The sequence below is a fragment of the Acipenser ruthenus genome, chromosome 8 (genome assembly GCF_902713425.1).
Source record: "Acipenser ruthenus chromosome 8, fAciRut3.2 maternal haplotype, whole genome shotgun sequence".
Taxonomy (NCBI): domain Eukaryota; kingdom Metazoa; phylum Chordata; class Actinopteri; order Acipenseriformes; family Acipenseridae; genus Acipenser; species Acipenser ruthenus.
In genome coordinates, this window is record NC_081196.1 from 33969265 (window position 1) to 33987554 (window position 18290).

Consider the following 18290-nt stretch of genomic DNA (forward strand, 5'->3'; position numbering starts at 1 on the left):
AGCGCACTCTAGTGGAAAAACAGATACAGTGCACAAGTACTCCAACAATCAGAATACAGTGACTTGGCATTGGTTACCTCTTTTACCCAGCTCAGAACCCCTGGCTTTCTAAATACCTTGGTATCCCTCAACATATAACCTCATCAGATAAGTATAGTAGTGCCACCCCAACACTGTACACCAATGCAGAAAACTGGACAGGCCAGTTGTTCTTCAATATACTACCACAATGAATACAATGGGACTTACTGCTGTACAATATGATTATAGCAGGGGCCCAGTATAACAAATAACATTGAAGACTGTCCTGGCGGTTAAGAGCCTATGTTAAATAATACATACCAACCATTAAAACTTCAAATTCACAAACATCAGAAGAGGGGTGTAAATGGTGCTAAAGCTAATAAAAGGTAGGTAGTATTTTTTTAGGCTAGCATATACAACTAATGAGTGTTAGGTTTTTAGGAATAACCTTCAGATAATTATGTCCTGTTGTGGAAACCCCCTATCTGTATATTCAAAACATAAAATGACATTATTAAAAACATATATAGATATTTCTTTGTAGTGGGTAATATGTAATGAAAAGGAAATTGCTGATTCCAGACAGAAAAAAATGTGCCTAAAATGCTAATATGGAAGATGAAAACACCAATCTGCAAAACACACGACTCAGCTTTTCGGTCAGCAGTTTGGAATTGCAATGACTTTCAATGGGCTTTATAGATATATATTAGTAATAATCTCCCTTTGTCTTGGGAACTTGAAACAATTGCCATGCACCGAAAGCAGACATGCGGATTTGAAGTCGTGTGGATATTTATTGAAATCAGTCACTTAAGCCTATCTTTAACCCGTTACAACATCACAAACAATATCTTGGCACCCTTGCTCCAAAAATGACTCAACAGAAAGAACCGCCTCTTCACTGCGTCACCCCTTGTAAATTGGGAATCGAGGCCGTGGCCAGTGTAGCGCTGGCAATGTGACTGATAGAATAACGGGATGGGTGAGATACACAAGTTTTATCGGAGTTACAACTGTTTTAGTAGCTTTGTTTGTGTTGCTTTGACTACCTGGATTTTATTCTTAAACGGGTGCGCAAATGGAAATGTCAGGAGAATATGCCAAGACAGCTGCAAAAGTAGTTTGGTAAGAATGATAATAGAAGTGTAAAAAAAAAAAAAAAAACGGTTTGAAACTTGCACCTGACGGGTTGCATTGAGTATGTTGGTACAAGGAAAAAATAATTTCGCGTCTAGCGTTATAATATCACAAGCTTTGAACAACTTTGCAAGATTCATTCTTTATTTATAAAGCAAACCATGACTTGAAAATGTACTGTGGAAAATAAATCGTTTTAGTTTTACCCATTACAAAGTTGGACTATTTATTATTGTCGCTTATAAATTATATGACATATAAAAATATATTTTAGATTAGCCTGCGTTTATTGAATTGTTAAAATGCTTTATTATTATAACAGAACTTTTGAGAACCTCTTCACTTGAACTCTCTTGCGCTGAATAGATCATAGTTAATCTGGTAATGAATGTCTTTCGGCATCTCATGTTTTTACTTCACGTCTTACTGTACTTAGCCGATACATTTAATAAAAAACAAATAAAATAAAAGTGTATGCATTTGTTTTGTATTTGACTGTATTACTATACATTGTATAAATGTTTGTACATTGTATTAAAGTTTATTAATATGCTTTACGATACCCCGCTATTATTTACACCATTTACCTGTGTTTTAGCATTCTTTTACTATGTTAGCCTTTATTCATATTACAAATTTCTGTTTTTACTATGAGAAAGTTTCATAAGGAGAAAGCAGCATGTGGCGCGTTGTTTGGAGACCCAGGCAAACATTATTCTCCAAAGTATTTCTGACGTGATAATAACTTCTAATTACTGAGCGTCCATGGGGAGCAGCTGAAGGGTTCTTTAATGAGCTATGGTTGTGTGGCAACCGATAATAATACAAACTGTATTCAATTGTGCAGTATAGTAGTTTTTTTTTTAATATTTTGCCACCACTTTTTGTATTTGCCAATGCATCATTCATATTCCATTCATTAATAATTCTGAAGTGGCTGGACCACAAACAAGCAATCATTTCCAAAACAAGCCTGTGACAACACATGCCAATAGAATACATCCGTGGAACCAGCATGCTATACTCTGCACCGGTCCTTAATGTTAAGTCACAGAAGGAAGAGGAGCGCTCCCATATTAAAAATGTTCATATGTCAGCCAGTTAGTACCAGTTGCACATCTCTCTTTAAAGTCATCCTACAGCACATGTGCATTGTGAAAATTCTATAATTTAGGTGATGCCCACCTGTCCATGGCTGTGAAATGTACATGTGTAACATGCGAGTAAGAGTTAACAGCCTCCCTCTGCTCTGTGTGGGTAGAGCAGGAGGGGGGCTCTTACACTCTCTAAACATCCTCCCTCTCCACTACTTCCTTGAGCCAGTAAGAGAAATGGGTGCTAGACTACACATCGGAAATGAAAACTACATGCTTAAAGTGTAAATTACATTCAGCGACATTAACAATACAGTTTATAAAGAACCCAGGGCATTTAAAAAAACGGGTATTTAAAAAGGCTCTTTTGGAAGCTCCTTTGTTTTACAAGGCAATGTGCTTTCTTTTAATAGGAGATGAATACAGTGGAGTCTGATTGGGGATGTGACATTGAGAGGAAACTGTTCGTGGTAAGTTTGAGCGCTACTCTTTATGCATGATGCTGTTGAGCTACATTGATCTCAGGGAGAGGCAAATCTCAGGTGTTATGATGTGGTTTATCATATGAATGTAACAATTCTCTGCACTTACACTCACCTTTCAGGCCATAGTCCATTCTGATTGTTCAGTGATTTACCATCTTGTTTATAAAAATTGTTGTAAATGTTGTAAACTCCGATTGCAATGTTTGATTGTATTATGTGGTCTAAAAGGTGTTACAGTGTGCATCTGACAGAGATACAAGGCCATGAAACACGACAGCTTTCATTCAAGCACAGTTTTGCTGTGCATTGATCGGCTGCGTGACAGTGATTTTGCTATACAACTCGATGAATCCATAGACTTTTCTAAAATGCCCCATGTACTCGTCTATGTTCGGTATGTGTGGAATAACGGAATAAAGGAAGACAAACAATAAAGTCAGACAGTATTTTCAAACTGTTAGATGATTTTATGACTTCAGCAGAAATCAGCTGGACTATCTGCACTGCACCATTCCTTGCTCATGCACACACAGAGGTGAGATGACTATCTCGAGGCAGAATGCTTACCCGTATATATTTAATCACAAGGAAGAGTTACGTACTTTCTTAGCTGATAAGAAACCCGAACTTGCCGAAGTGCTGAAAGATGACGTGTGGGTGGCAAAACTGGGTTACCTCGCAGACATATTCAGTGGAATGAATAAGCGGAATAAAACTATGCAAGGTGGGAGCACTTATTTTATTGCCCAGAGTGAAAGAATTGACGCATTCAAAAGGAAACTACAGCTCTGGAAAGTTTGTGTCTGTGGGGGGACTACTGATATGTTTGAGCTCTTACATTCTTTCATTCAGGAACGAAACATTGACTTTGACTTAATCAAACCGCAGCTGGCCGCGCATCTGTCTGGTCTACTCAACAAATATAATACTTACTTTCCTGTACTCACGACGGAACAAGCCGCTACACACCTGTGGGCTACAAACCCGATTAGTGAGAATATTGAAGCTAAACTGCCACCCTCTGTCCCATCAAAGCTGTTTCAACTATTGTTTCTATTATCAAGAACTGCAAAACTCATTGTGCTGTCACAACGCTCCCTCAGTCTGGAAGAAATAAGGTTCTTTCACCAAGAACAAGTAGAATTGTGAGGAAGGTTAATAACAAATATATTAAAAGTGAATTGGCTGCAAGTGGAACTGGGGTTTTCATTTCAACCATAGATCGAGTATTGCATGGTGAAGGTCTCAATGGTCACAGGCCAAGGAAAAAGCCACTCCTAGGAAAACGTCACAAGGACAATTGAAAGATGGCTATGAGTTCTGGTCAAAGGTTTTGTGGAGTGATGAAACAAAAATCGAGCTATTTGGTCACTCTGATGGTCGTTACATTTGGAGAAAGTCTGGTGAGGCGTACAAAGAAAAGAACACCATACCTACTGTCAAGCATGGAGGGGGTAATAGCCTTATGTGGGGAAGTGAAAGTTGAAAGTTGCATCCCATTCCCTAGCTGTAATTTAAGCTTTTTCCAGTTCTGGCTATGAGGCTAAGCAGAGTCTACAGATTGCTGGGGTGCTCAATTCCTGGTGGTGATATCAGCACAGAAAAATAATAAAGTGTAGGAGTGTGAGCCAAGCCAGGCTGTTCCAGCTCTCCTTATGATACAAGACAGAGTCAATATGTCTGTTTACTGAAGTACAGGGAGGGAGGTGAGATAACAGAGAAGCTGCAGAAATTCCTTCTTGGGGTGTTTCTGGTGGGCTGGTCTCCCTTTCTCCATCACCACTCTTCAGTGACGGGGAGCTAATACTGGGCATATGGTCTGGGATTCAGACAGATACGTGGAATGCAACCTGGACCCAGAAACATAAAAAAAAAAAAAACTTTTTTTTTTTTTTTTTAATACTCATAGTTTTTAACTTTTACCTTTGATTAATTTAGTACTAATAAAATATATTTCTTCAGCCCTGATGTTAATTTGTAAATCTTGCTATTAAAAAAATGGGATCTGGTGAATTGGGATCTAGTCTATGTCTCATATTCCCCTTCTGTGTGTGAGTGTGTCTGTGTGTTTGTCTGTGTATGTGTGTCTGTGTGTCTGCGTGTTTGTGTGTGTGTGTGTGTCTGTCCATTTGTGTGAGTGTGTGTGTGTGTATCTCTGTGTGTGTGTGTGTGTGTCTGTGTGTATGTGTGTGTATGCGTGTCTGTGTGTGTGCATTTCTGTGTGCGTGTAGGTGTGTGTCTGTGTGTGTTTGTCTGTTTGTGTGTTTATACGTGTCTGCCTGTGTGTGTGAGAGAGAGAGTGGTTGCTGAGTGAGCTTTAGAGTACTGTACTTGTGCAGTGCTCCCTAAAGCAAGATGACAGCAGGAATGTTGATGGCGAGTGGTGATGTATTGCGCTCTTCCAGGAAGAGATCACAATCCCTAGTAGTTTAGTGCATTGATAATGGCTGTTCATAGACATCTTTGCTTAAAAGTCTTTTTTTAACCTAGCCTAGGCAAAGTTCTTTGCACTGTTTTGAAAAGTCCAGGGATGTATTGTTCGTTGCCCAAACTTACAATTTTCCTTGAACTTCTCCATTCCTGTTATTGAATTTCCATGGCTATCATTAGTGGCCCTTGACTTCTCAGTGACTGGCCTAAAAATCTAATTCTATTAGATTCTGGTATTCTTGTATCTGATTTTAATGTACAACATAAACTGTGAAAGAAAAATATTATAATAAAATTTTGAATTTTGAACCTACTAGATTTTTAAGCCAAATAAACAATTATGTATTACGTATTCCTCCCATCAGCGCACTGTTCGAACAAACCCCACATTTCCCTCAGACAGCAGCAGTCATTACTCAGTGTTGTTAGGCCTTTAAACCTTTGGCTGGGAGCCGGTGAATAATGCTGATACTGTGAAGCTTGACATATGTAAGAGGTTAATCAAACGACTGACTGTGCTCTGTGTTGTAAACTAGTTGAGTCAGACATGGCAAGTGTTTTTAGTTGGTGGTCATGCATTCCCTTGACCTTTTGGTGACAGGGCCTGACAGTACATTAAATGAGACCTGCTTTTAGCTGACCAGTGCACATGCCTGAGATAATTGACAAGGTCCCTTTGAGGCAAACCAGCTGTTACTCAGAGGGCTCCGTGACGGCAACTGTTGACAGTCAGAAAGTTCACACTGATACAGGCTTTACTGGAGCGGTCCGCTTGTTTTTCAGGGGTCTCATTATTTGAAAGCAGCTGTCACTTCATTTTTTGAAAGTACATGGACACATTTTTTATATTTGAAGAAACACTGCTTGAAATGTATGCAGTTGCACAAATGGCCGTGTATGTATTTCTTCAGGTAACAGAATTTATAAATGACTGTATGAAAAAGATCATGCAAAGGACATAGATGACACACATGCTACTAAATAGAAGTAGGATAGTAATTTGATTGAGTACTGGGTTATTTTTTATTATAATATGGTACAAATTATACTTTTGTTACAGAATATTTGAATTTTAATTTTCATTATGAAAGAATGTTTGAACATGAAAAACCCATGTTCATCCCAGCACTAATTTTTAACATTTAGTTTTTATTACCTTCAAGACATAACTGAAGTCTTGAGATTTTCCTACTGAACTGATACAACCTACCCAAGGGGTATAGGGTAGAGGGTTTAAAATGCATTTCTCTCACACCACAGGAATGCCTGAGAGCTGTTTTAGGCTGTGTACTTCAGAGTTGGATAGCAATAGAAAATTCTGACAAAAGTATTTAATCTCTGAACAGTATGTGGCGACTTTAGTTTGTCAATGCATTGCAAGAAAAATTTGACTAGAAATCATATCTAAAGATATCAGTACTCATACTTGTTATGTGGATAGGTACTTGTAAACAGCAAGACAAGTTCTGATTCTACTCAAAACAGCAAGGGATATGGAAAATTCCCCTTCATACTGTAGCTTCAGCTGCCATTTTTTCCCCTTGCTTCAATATTGAATTTGATCAATTTTCAGAATCCTCCAAAGAACAGCAGAATTGAAAGGTCATCGCCTCATGTGATCAGTGATTATAAATGTAAATTATAATATAAATGTAATGCAAGCTGTTTGCACACTAATGTCTCCAACCTGGGGCAGTGATCTGATCCCAGGCAATATCCTTCAGTCCCTGACAAGTCCCTCTTGGGGGAGGGACTTGTCAAGCTTGCCAAGATGATCTCAAACATGTTCTATAGTTTTGAGGGCATATTTTGGTTTAATCTCCATGACAAGATGCTTAGCTTTTCCCACAGTATATTTTTGACCATCACCACCTATGTGACTGATTTAAAGCTAATTGATTAAGTGTGTGGGGCTGGTTTGATTTAAGCTTGTTGATACACAGTTGTCACGATAGCGAGCAACGAAAAAAAAAACTATTCTAGGGCTCCCGAGTGGTGCATCCAGTAAAAGCGCTCCGCATGAAGGGCAGGATGCGCCCTATAACCTGGAGATCGCAGGTTCGAATCCAGGCTATGTCACAGCCGACCGTAACCGGGGGGTTCCTAGAGGGCGGCGCACAATTGGCCAAGCGCCGCCCGGGTAGGGAGGGCTTAGGTCTGCAGGGGAATCCACGGTTCACCGCACACCAGCGACCCCTGTGGCCGATAGGGCGCCTGTGGTTCTGCAGTGGAGCCGCCAGATCTGTGTTGTCCTCTGTGGTTCTGCAGTGGAGCCGCCAGATCTGTGTTGTCCTCTGTGGTTCTGCAGTGGTACACCCCGCCCCTGTATTATTGGTATGTTTTGTATTATTATTATTATTATATTTGTATTTAGGATGGTGGAAAAGCCTTATTTCGTTAATCGTTTTATTGATAATTAATTAAGGCTCCAGCCACAGCTCCGGGCTAATCGGGGCATTTTCCTTTGAGCCAGAGACGGGAGTACTATAGAGCGAGAGAATACACCCGAAGCAACTGCTACCGCTGTACCACACAGTATTTGTTTGTTAGTTTATTTTGGCCATTGAGCCCTTTTGTTTTGTGTAAGTGTTTTGTTTATTATTTGATTTATTATTAAAAGCCGAGCGCAAACGCGTCTCGTTCCCGTACCCACCTTTGCTGCCTTTGTTTTTGTGTTGCTCCTTCCTGGTCCGTGACGTCACTGCAACCACTGTGCCACAAGCCACCAGATCTGTGTTGTCCTCCGGCACTATAGGTCTGGTGGCCTTGTTGTGGATCTGCAGTGCGAAAAATGATAGATTGGCTGGAGCACGTTTCGGAGGATGCATGTTCCAGCCGCCATTTCCCGAGTCGGCGGGGGGTTGCGAGCAGTGAGCCGAGGATACAGATAATAATTGGGCATACAAAATTGGGGAGAAAAACTGGTGTGTAAAATTGGCGACGACAAAATTTTAAAATAAAAAAATATATATATTCTAAACAGTCAATTGGCGCTTAATTTATAAAATATACTTCAGGGATCTCTGTAAAGTTCAATGAAATATCGCCATAAAATAGGTAAATATTGGAGGTGCTGTATTATTTGATTGAATCCCGCTGAAAAGAATCTTGGATACTATATTTATTTTAGAACTGGGAAGTTTCCCTTTAAGAGATGCCAGCAGCAGGACAAAACAGAACCCAGTGTAACCTCTGAAATACAACTCCATCGCAGACGCTCTGGTCCTGGCAGTGTCACAGAAAGTAAACATGATCCCGATGAGTCTGCCCTTCTTCGGGCTCCAGTGGGTATAATTTGATTTCTCCAGAGTAATGAAAGCTGCCCAGACGACAAGAGATAAGAAGTGGCAGTAAACCACATTATATTTTATATTAAAAAAAGCAGCTGACTTGCTATGAAAATATTTTACACATCAAAAACATTTGAAATGATAATTGATGTGGCATGTTTCTTGGAATATCAATACATAATCCCAGAGGGGACTGAAATTACAGCTGCACACCCCTAGTGGTCATTTCTAAAACTACCTCACTTCAGAAATAACTGCTTTGAACGCCACACCATTAGAATGTACAAATGGAATGAAGATTTGAGATTAGTGGATATTATAACACAATCTAACACAAATAAGTGTTCGGTGGCTACCCCTAATCAAGTTGAGGAGGGTGTATTTCTTGCGCACTATTTGCTGTGTCAGTGAAGTGAGATGGGGTTGTCATACAAAGAGTGCAAGACAAGTCATTACATTTTTGTTACTGACATTCTGAGTGCGAGATCTACACTGTACACTCTCAGCAAAATTATAAGTGTAGTTAACTTGCTGCTAATAATTTCCAATGGGGATGTGATTTATAATATGGAAATACCTGACCTTATCAAAGGACACAAGACTTCAGATACTGTCCAGTTTGTTATATTTGGTTTGTCACATTATATCACATTATATTTTTACATACAATTACCCATTTATACAATTTTTTTTTTTTTACTGGAGCAATCTAGGTAAAATACCTTGCTCAAGGGTACAGCAGCAGTGGCCCCTACCAGGGATTGAACCCACAACCCTCCGGTCAAGAGTCCAGAGCCCTAACCACTACTCCACACTGCTGCCCAGTGTGCTAGGTTTCAGTTGTAGATCCACTAAACATGCTGTCTAACCACTCGCTGGACACAGAACATGCAAAGCAGTTCCCATCTTAAGAAATGATCACTTCACACCTTTGATCCTGCCATTACTGAGTTTTTTAATAGACCGCTGCCTTTATGACACTCATTCCTAACCCTCTGAATGTGGACTTCTCTCTGCAGTCACAGTGTCTCACGTAATTATAGCGAGTTGTGCCGGGAAGTCGTCAGTGTGTGAATGCTACTGGGCACACCGTTGCTTTGTTATCCGTCTGGAATGTGCTGTGTGTGGGAGGGGGGTGGGGAGCTATCAAAGCGTCCACATTGCGAATGAATGGACTGGTTAGACGCTTGATTAGTCCTTGGGCTGCAGCAATATAAAAGCTGTCGGAAGTGTGCAGGGGAGGATGGAAGTGAGCCCTCAGCCCCTGAATGCAGAGAATTCCTGCTTTTTCTTGACAGAAGAGTGGGAACGATTCTGTCTCCCTTTCTTGTTAGCATCCAGCTGAGCAGGCCTCCAAAGCCAGGCAGGGGCCGAATCTGAAACTCATTAGCTGTTTTAAAAAACGAGCCTTAGTAACTTCACAGACAGCTATTAACTCAGGTTCATATGATAGTATTTCTCGTGCTAATAAGAGGTAGGAAAATGGATTTTAAAACCTTGGTTTGCACTTATTTATAAGAAGAAAATTCTGACAAGAAAATGTAACTGCATCACCTACCTGTATTTTTATAAACAAAAGTGCATTACGCATTCACAAGAAAAAGTCATCAGAGGTGACAGATTCCTTTAAAAAAGTGTATGCTTATCAATCCTGTAGTCAAATCTGTAGTTTGATTTTAACATTGATGGATACTTGCATCCATTTTCAGAATGAGAACCCTTTGGGATCCATAGTCTCTCACGCTTCTCGGGCTGTGAGAGGGAATGAAAGATGGAAGAGTGTATTCAGGTATCTATGACAACCTGGTTAGGAAAGCTTGAGAACAGATTTGAAAGAAGAGGTTACTACAGGCCAATGTGGTGAATAATGACAATTGTTAATGGGGAATACCGTCATCTTTCTGGTATGCAAGTCCTGGAGAAAATGTTCAGTTAGGATGTTACTTTTTAACAGCATTTGAATACAGTTGAACTAATTCCTACAAAAGTAGTTGCAGCAGGCTAACTATGTATAAGCTTTACAGAGGTAGGGTGTTTTAATAGGTAGCATAACAAAGCATAGATAAAGGATGATGAAGCACAGGCAGTTATGCTGCAAATTGGCATATTGTATGGTATTCACATAGTACAGTATAACCATGGGAAACGTGGTTCCCCTGAAGACAACTCCTCTCACCTTTAAGGAGCTCTGTGCTCTCAAACCAGTACATTTCTCTATTGTTCATTCTTGGGGATAGTTTAAGAGGTCTTGTGCATTCCTTTTATTTATTTTTTAAAGAACCACAAAGTCATAAAAATGTACAGAACAGTTAGTAAGGGGATGGTATGGAATTTGGGTAGCTTTTTAAAGGAAACTAGATGGTAACTTTACAAGTAAAGTTGTGGGGCTTGCTTTAGGGAAAGTGGTCAAAATTTCAGTTGTTTATAAAAAGTTAGAGAAAATGTAGTTGGTGCGGTTACTAAAACAGGTGTACCTCTTGATTGGTATCTGTTTTGATTTCATATTTGAATAGCAGAGAAGTATAGGAAGATGTCACACCCTCTAACTTCTTGTCTAACTTGTTGGGAAAGTGGTCAAAATAGCTGATTTGTGTCAAAAGTTACATCGTTTACAGTAAATAGAATGTTGGAAGTCTGGGAGTTTTTAAACAATGGGGAGCTTTAGAATGTTGAAAAAGTCCCATTAAAATGAATGAAGATGGACAAAAAAGGACAAAAAGCTTAATAGTTTAAAAAGTATAAAATATATCAAAAAGTTGTATACAAGCACACTATTCCAGACCGGTCTACACGTTTTAAAGTTTGAACGGCGCTTCTAGCTTAAACGGTGTAAGAGAAGTAGCGTGCCAAAGAATAATAAGAAGAAGAAGTTGTTGAAGATTTAAAGAGGGGACTCTTGCTTCGCAAGCCCCACTAATTATTTGTAATCATGTAGTAATGCATCTCTCAGACTCAGGTATTACATTAGGGATGCAATGGTTATGATTTTCTCAAAGCAATACCAAACCGAAACTGACATTTGCATAAAAAGCTATTTTTTAGTACATTGAAAAATCGTTGGCAGTTTCAACCACACATTAATATAAGCGCTATATGTTGAATCTATAAATTATAAGACTAATTCAATAATAAGTATAAACGTCAGGAAGTCAAACAGGTCAGCACTTCAGATTTGACTAGTTTATAGAAAATAAGAAGAAGCTTAGACTAAACAATGACAAATATATCATGACTTCAGTTAAATATGCATAAAATACTTTATGTCTAATCGTATGCACTTATTAACAAATTGTTATTGAGATCTCTGTCATATACATTCCTGCGTTAGTCAAGTATAAATACAGGATTACACTTATATAAGTAATGCACACAACACATGCAATCAGCTTTAAATTTAGATTATTTTCTCTCTCAAGCTCTTGTAAGACACAACAGACAGTGTACTTTATACTTTATTGTGTGTAGTTACATTTTACGTAGCTGCAGTGTGGGATTCTCGCTAAACTCGCTGTTTTGTTACTAATAGAGCTGTGTTATACATTCATGTAGTATAACACAAATATGTCCCTTTGAAATGAATATTTATTGCATTGTAACTTATTTGCCATAATGTAAATTTCAACAATGGTTACTGGACTAAAATGTTTTAATAAATCTTAACACAAGTTGCAAGAAAACCACCCGACTGAAGACAAGAGAGGCGACTCGATCCTTGCTCTTGTTCAGATAAGTCAATTATTTACATAGACCCCCCCCCCCCCCAAGCTTTTTATGCACTTTAAATAAATGAGATGTTACATGACTTGGTTTAGATTAAACACTGTTGTCATGACACTGCCGAAAGCTTGTCTGTGAGCTGCAAATGAAGTGGAAGTTTATATATTTGTTTATTTAACCAGGAGATTTACCCATTGAGATGAGGCCTCATTTACAAGGGGGTCCTGGACAACAATAAAAAGACAATTACAAGTGCAGCAACACAATAAAAACGTGTGCTTCAAACTTAATCAGACGCAAACAGTTATTTATCCAAACTGTACCATATGGTGTTGTTGCAGGAATCCCAAATGAAGGTGAATGCAGAGAGACTCCCCTTGTCATGTAATGTGCAGGGGTATACAGTGACAATTTACATTGAGGCAAATATTAATGAGAGCATAGTGGTGAGGTGCCTACCGTCCCTTTAGATTGTGTATTGTCTGTGCCAGGCTTGTGTCACATGCATAACAGGAGCTACCTGTACTGCAAGTAAATTATTTACTTCTGTCCTTTACTTTAGTGCTCTGATGTGTGTAGTCAGTGGAACTATACATCCCTCCAAGACTGTTTCAGCAGATGTGTAAGTATCTGTCTCTTTTGCATTTAGCATGTGTGCCTTTTCAATGAGAGCCAAATGTAGTAAAACTGTATTAAACATATTGGCGATCCCTTTATATCTATATTGTGGTGAAAACACTGAGTGTGCCCTTGGAATGATACTTTGCCTGACCTAGCCTATAGCACATCCCATATGGCAACAAAACAGAAGAGGTGCCGACCATACAGTAATACAGATCTTTTAATACCATATATTCCTAGATGCCCACTCAGATCACAGAATGCCATGTTGCTTACTGTGCCACAAATTAAAACAAACAAAAAAAAAACACAGGTGGTCGAGCATACAGTTATAGGGCCCCAAATCTCTGGAATGATCTGCCTAGCTCTGTAAGGGAAGCACCAAGAGTCACTGCTTTTAAAACAAGGTTAAAAACACACATTTATAATGTAGTGCTTTTATGCTAAAATGATGTTCCTTTTATTCTCTGCCTTGTTTTACTGTTCTATGTGCTTCTTTTGTTCTTGCTTTTCTTGCATTTTATATTTATTTTATATTTATATTCTTGCATATTAATATTTGTCAATGTTTTTATTCATGTGAAGCACTTTGCAGCAGTTTTTATTGTGAAAGGCGCTATATTAAAAATAAAAATAAAGATAATTATTATTATTATTATTATTATTATTATTATTACTGTAATACAGGCTCAGTCAACCAAAGTCTCTTTATATTGGTTAGCACCCACACCCTCTAGTGCACAGCAGTGAATTGCAAGCAAATCAAAAAGTAACTTGGTCCAAAGTTGCAGATCACTGTTTGTAATTACTGTATCTACGATGGTTCTGGCTCTTACTTCTAAAAGACACTTTGGCTGATCTAACCTATGATACACATCTCTATGACGGACTAGAACTGAAGAGCAACTCCAGAACTCGGGTGGAAGCACCTTACATTCAGGACTCCTGTGAGTTTTGAGCACTTTAACTAATGCAGTTGTTCTTGTTACTGGGAGTTTCATTGAATATGCCATAAAACAGGTAAATAACACACAGGGCACAAAGAGAAATCGCTATATTTATTGAAGGCAAAGTCTGCTTTATTTTGCTGTAATGAAGAGACCATATGAAGAGACATATGTTTTTCTTTGCAGGGCTCCAGTTACAGTCTGTTGTGTGAGGTGAGTGGTAATGTAATGTTGGCAAGCAGAGAGAACCCTAAGTACCCTGTAACTGTGAGAATGCATTCAGAACACATACAAAATCTGTGAAAGCACCAAAAAGACACATTGAACCTAATTGCTGTCTTCTTTTTCCGACAGAAAATTACTGATACATTTTACAGAATTTGTAGAACAACAGATGTATGCAGCAGGTCACAAAGGTGACCTTTATCTTTCTCAAGATCAGTTGATTGGATGACTCCAGTTTAAAGAAATAAACCTTTTCACCCACCTCATTAAAACATTCCTCTGTCCTACTAAAACAACACGGCTGTTACATTTCTAGAACGTTCTGCCAGATAAAAGTCTTTCACTTTAGGAGGTTTTCATTAGATTCTGCAATCTGCAGTAGCTTCATTACTACAGTATAATGATTCACCCATGAAGCACAACATTTCTCAAAGCAAGCCCAACAGGTAACCTGGCAACTACCCTCTCCAGCTGAGGCCTGCTGCAAGGTGGAGCTGGGCAAACTAAGCATATATTGAGGCATGTATTTATTATTTCAAACGCCTAAAATATGAAGAATTACTTAAAGAATTTTTCAAATTTTTTAGGTATTTCAAAATTGAGCACTATTGAGTGTTTAATAGTTATGGATAAGATTTTAAAATTACATAACTGTGTACAGCTAAAACCCTTCAGTAGAGTCCAGTACCTAACACTACAACCACAGTGTTATCATCTTGTTGCTTTCTATAGGTGCAGTTCTGCAGAGTTGGCTGTGAAAATATCCTTGAGAACAATGATTGTAGCAAATCAGGTAATGCAGCTATTATGTGGTTTATATGGTCTTACTGTTTGTTTTTTTCAGAAGATACAAAACCTAAGGTGAGTGTGGTAAAATATGAGGTGCATCACAGAGACCCAAACACTTAACTTGACTTATGTAGAGTCTTATAGTCTGATATATACCACAACTTTACCAAAAGGGTATTTTTCATTGTTAGAAACCAGGAGTGTCTCTCAGCAGCCTGTGGCAAGCAGTGTAGGCGCTACATACATGACCCTGAAATGGAAGACAGGAAACTCCAGTGATCGTCTCTATGTGATACAATGGAGATACACAGAGATCCCTGGAGACTGGAGCAGTACAGGGGTGAGGAGATGTGTCTGCATTTATTATCCCTTGATATGTGTTAGTCATGTATTACTGTTTATTACTACATTTGGACATTTGCCATTTATAATGAAGTCACTAGAATGTTTTGTCTTTGGGGCAGTATCTGAATTTCTGTATTGAGGCCAGTATTAAAATGACCACTAGGGGTGTGCACCTGTCATTTCTTCCACACTGAAATATCCATCAGTGCTGAAACAGTAATTCATGTGTTTAAGCTGATCCATAGAAGTAAGCTATGTCTGCCAACTTTTGCACGACACAGTTCAGAAGCTATGGTGATGTGTGTGTAAGGTAAAGGCTGCAGATTCCAGAATACATGGTTCTAGTTTCAACTGTTTTTATTTCCTTCCAGCCGATGAGAGGCTCCATGTACAATGTGACAGACCTTCACCCGTACACAGAGTATGTCTTTAGAGTGGGGTGGCTGGGCTCACACAGCTTCTGCACACTCTCCCTGGACAGCAGGCCATACAGAACTGCAGCGGCCGGTGGTGAGTCACACTTCATGTATGTTATGTAATAGGGTTGATGACCTGTTAGATAACTGACCATGGCAACAGGTGTCCCAAGCCAGAGGCACTTAATGAAATACAATTTCAACAGGTAATAACCGCTATTAATGCTGTTATACACTGAACACATGTGTAACTGTTATACTTTGGACTTTAAAGCAAGTTTCAAGATTAAAGCCCTGTTAGCTTTTAGAGGGCATCCAACCTTGGGATATTAACTGCTGGCTGAGATAATCTGTGAGGTTGAAAATATAAATAAAGGTAGCATAAAATAAAAGACACAATCCGAGGGCTAAATGTTACTGATTATTTAAATCGCACCCCTTTATTAGGGATGCGATGATTATGATTTTCCCAAACCGAAACAGAACCGAAAACCGATATTTGCATACATTTCCAAACTGAACGATACCAACAAAAGATAAAACCGAACCGAAACCGAACCTTTTGTACAGTGAAAAGCGTTGGCAGTCTCCGCACTAAGGCGTTTCATATTAACATCCCTTAATCATTTTAAAATGATATGTGGCAAAGTGTTTAACAGTGTGAAGGTGCAGGTGATCTATGAACAGACAATTATATTCCAGGTGCAAAGTTGTTTAATGGGTTTGTATGTCCAGTGCTGGACGGCAAAACAAACAGTAAACAATAAATGATGGTAAGTAGTACAGCGGAGTATATTACTTAATTTGTAATTCCCTGTTTTTTTCCCCGAAATAATAGTCCTGTTTATTATACACCCACACAAAACACAAAACACATACACAAGTCTGGTTAGTGCATGATTTAGTGCTCGTGATGCAAATACAGTTATTTGTGATACAAGTGCAGTGCTGTTCCGGGTTTGTGCTGGCCCTTGGCGACAGCTCCGGAACGTGTTAGCCGTCTAATAATAACAAGCAACAATTAGAGAAAACAAACAAACACTCACGATACGGATACACAAAACACAGGTCCTTCCGGGTTCTTTTTCATAAACCAAAACGAAGGAACAGATTGCGTCGCTCCGTCCCCTAGTTATACCGTCACTCATGACCCCTTGGTAAACAATTGTAGCCGCTCCTCCAATCCGCAGCTGCCACATGATTTCCCTTCCGGGTCGATGAGTTAACGTACCGAAGCTCCGCCCCTTTTCTAAATGACTGACTTCCTTTTAAACCTGGGAAAGAAGTGTCAGGCCAAGCAGTCCAGGGTACTTGTTACTTAGCGCCCTCACAGGTCGTGTGGGAGATTTACCACCAAGAATCATTGTCTTTCTGTCACATGGTAACATAAATCAGAAGTTTGGACAAGACTTACCTGATTGATTCTGTCCGCCCTCAGTAGGGATAACTGCAGCTTCATACTTAGTCTGGATGTTCAGATGTCTAGAGATGTTTTCTTTTCAGGTTTCTAAAACAGTTTATTGATTAAAGGTGCTGGTGCTAGTACTAGCAGATATACTGAAACAGCCAAATGCAAAGTATTGACAGAAAGTCAAATGTTAGTTGAGGTCCCAAACCATTGTGAAGTTGGAATAAGCAGTAAACTGTGCAAAGCTAAAAAACAAGCATAAAGGATGCTACGGATAAGCATCTCGAAGCTGATTTAAATGAAATGCAGTCTATTTTTAATAATGGGATGTCCTGTGCCCTTAGCTGCACAGATATAGTTTGGTTTTACGGTTTTAAACTTTCAGTTCTGTTTTACCAAAAACTGATTGGACGTCAAAAACAGCTGACAGAGTTGATAAAAAAAAGGATCTGATCATGACCGAATTGCAGCCCTAATTTGATTTCTTAGTAAGAAAAGGGATTTAGCAGCCAGTGAAGTTAATGATTGAACAGATTCCTTTGCGATGCACTGAGGCAGTGTGCATGTGTGTGTGTGTGTGTGTGTCCTCAGTGCCCTCCTCTCCCCCGGAGGTCTCCTCTCTGGACAGCCCCAGCCCCAGCTCTGTGTTTGTCAGGTGGATGCCCCCCTTGTTCCCCGGTGGTCCCGTGACTGGGTACCTGCTCCAGCTCAGGAATGACAAGGAGAGCTTCTACAGAGAAGTCAACGGGCAGCGACAAAACTACTCCTTCCACTTCACAAAACCAGCCACCACATACAGGTAGAGTGGAGTTTACTAGCATTGACTTCAACCTCTGGACTGTCTCATACAGCTATTAAATTAGTGAAATGTATATATTCATACATTATTTCAATTATTAATTCCTACTGGGCTTACTACAGATTCACTATAATATAATACGACTACTATAGGATTCAGAGCTTTACCTTAGGAGTCACTAAAAATATACAATCCAGGTATATTAAAGGCTTCTTAAAAATAAAAATGAAAATAAAAAAAAAAAAGTTTAAAATTGTTTTTTTAGGTTTTCAGTCGCGGCACGGAACAGGGAAGGTGTCGGACCAGCTGCTCTTTCTAATATAACCACTGTGGCACAGCCAGGTAATTCTACCTGTTGGCTTGCTTTTGTGAATTATACTGTGTGTTGGGCGTGTGGACCTTCAGTACAGCTCATTCTATCTCTTTCACAGAGCAGAGTCTCCACCCCACCCTGTGGCTGTCACAGCGCTCTGTTATGTACAGAAGTGACCCTGGGAACCTGGAAGATGTTGCTTGTGTTAAAGCTGATTGGATCACTCACAACATCACAGGTGGGCAGG

The 18290-nt window shown here is 39.3% G+C and overlaps 1 protein-coding gene across 3 annotated transcripts in view; it reads left to right on the forward strand.

The window, feature by feature from the left end:
• Window positions 1–967: 967 nt before the first annotated feature.
• Window positions 968–18290, forward strand: part of LOC117407157 (proto-oncogene tyrosine-protein kinase ROS-like) — a 124411-nt gene continuing 107088 nt past the window's right edge. For all 3 annotated transcript variants that reach the window (XM_034922726.2, XM_034922727.2, XM_034922729.2), the window contains exons 1-10: window positions 968–1152; window positions 2672–2728; window positions 12743–12802; window positions 13935–13961; window positions 14706–14766; window positions 14954–15102; window positions 15479–15617; window positions 17523–17730; window positions 17996–18072; window positions 18162–18281. In XM_034922726.2, the coding sequence (XP_034778617.2) occupies window positions 1006–1152; window positions 2672–2728; window positions 12743–12802; window positions 13935–13961; window positions 14706–14766; window positions 14954–15102; window positions 15479–15617; window positions 17523–17730; window positions 17996–18072; window positions 18162–18281 (1045 nt within the window). In that variant the 5' untranslated portion in view covers window positions 968–1005. The remainder of the gene's footprint in view (window positions 1153–2671; window positions 2729–12742; window positions 12803–13934; window positions 13962–14705; window positions 14767–14953; window positions 15103–15478; window positions 15618–17522; window positions 17731–17995; window positions 18073–18161; window positions 18282–18290) is intronic.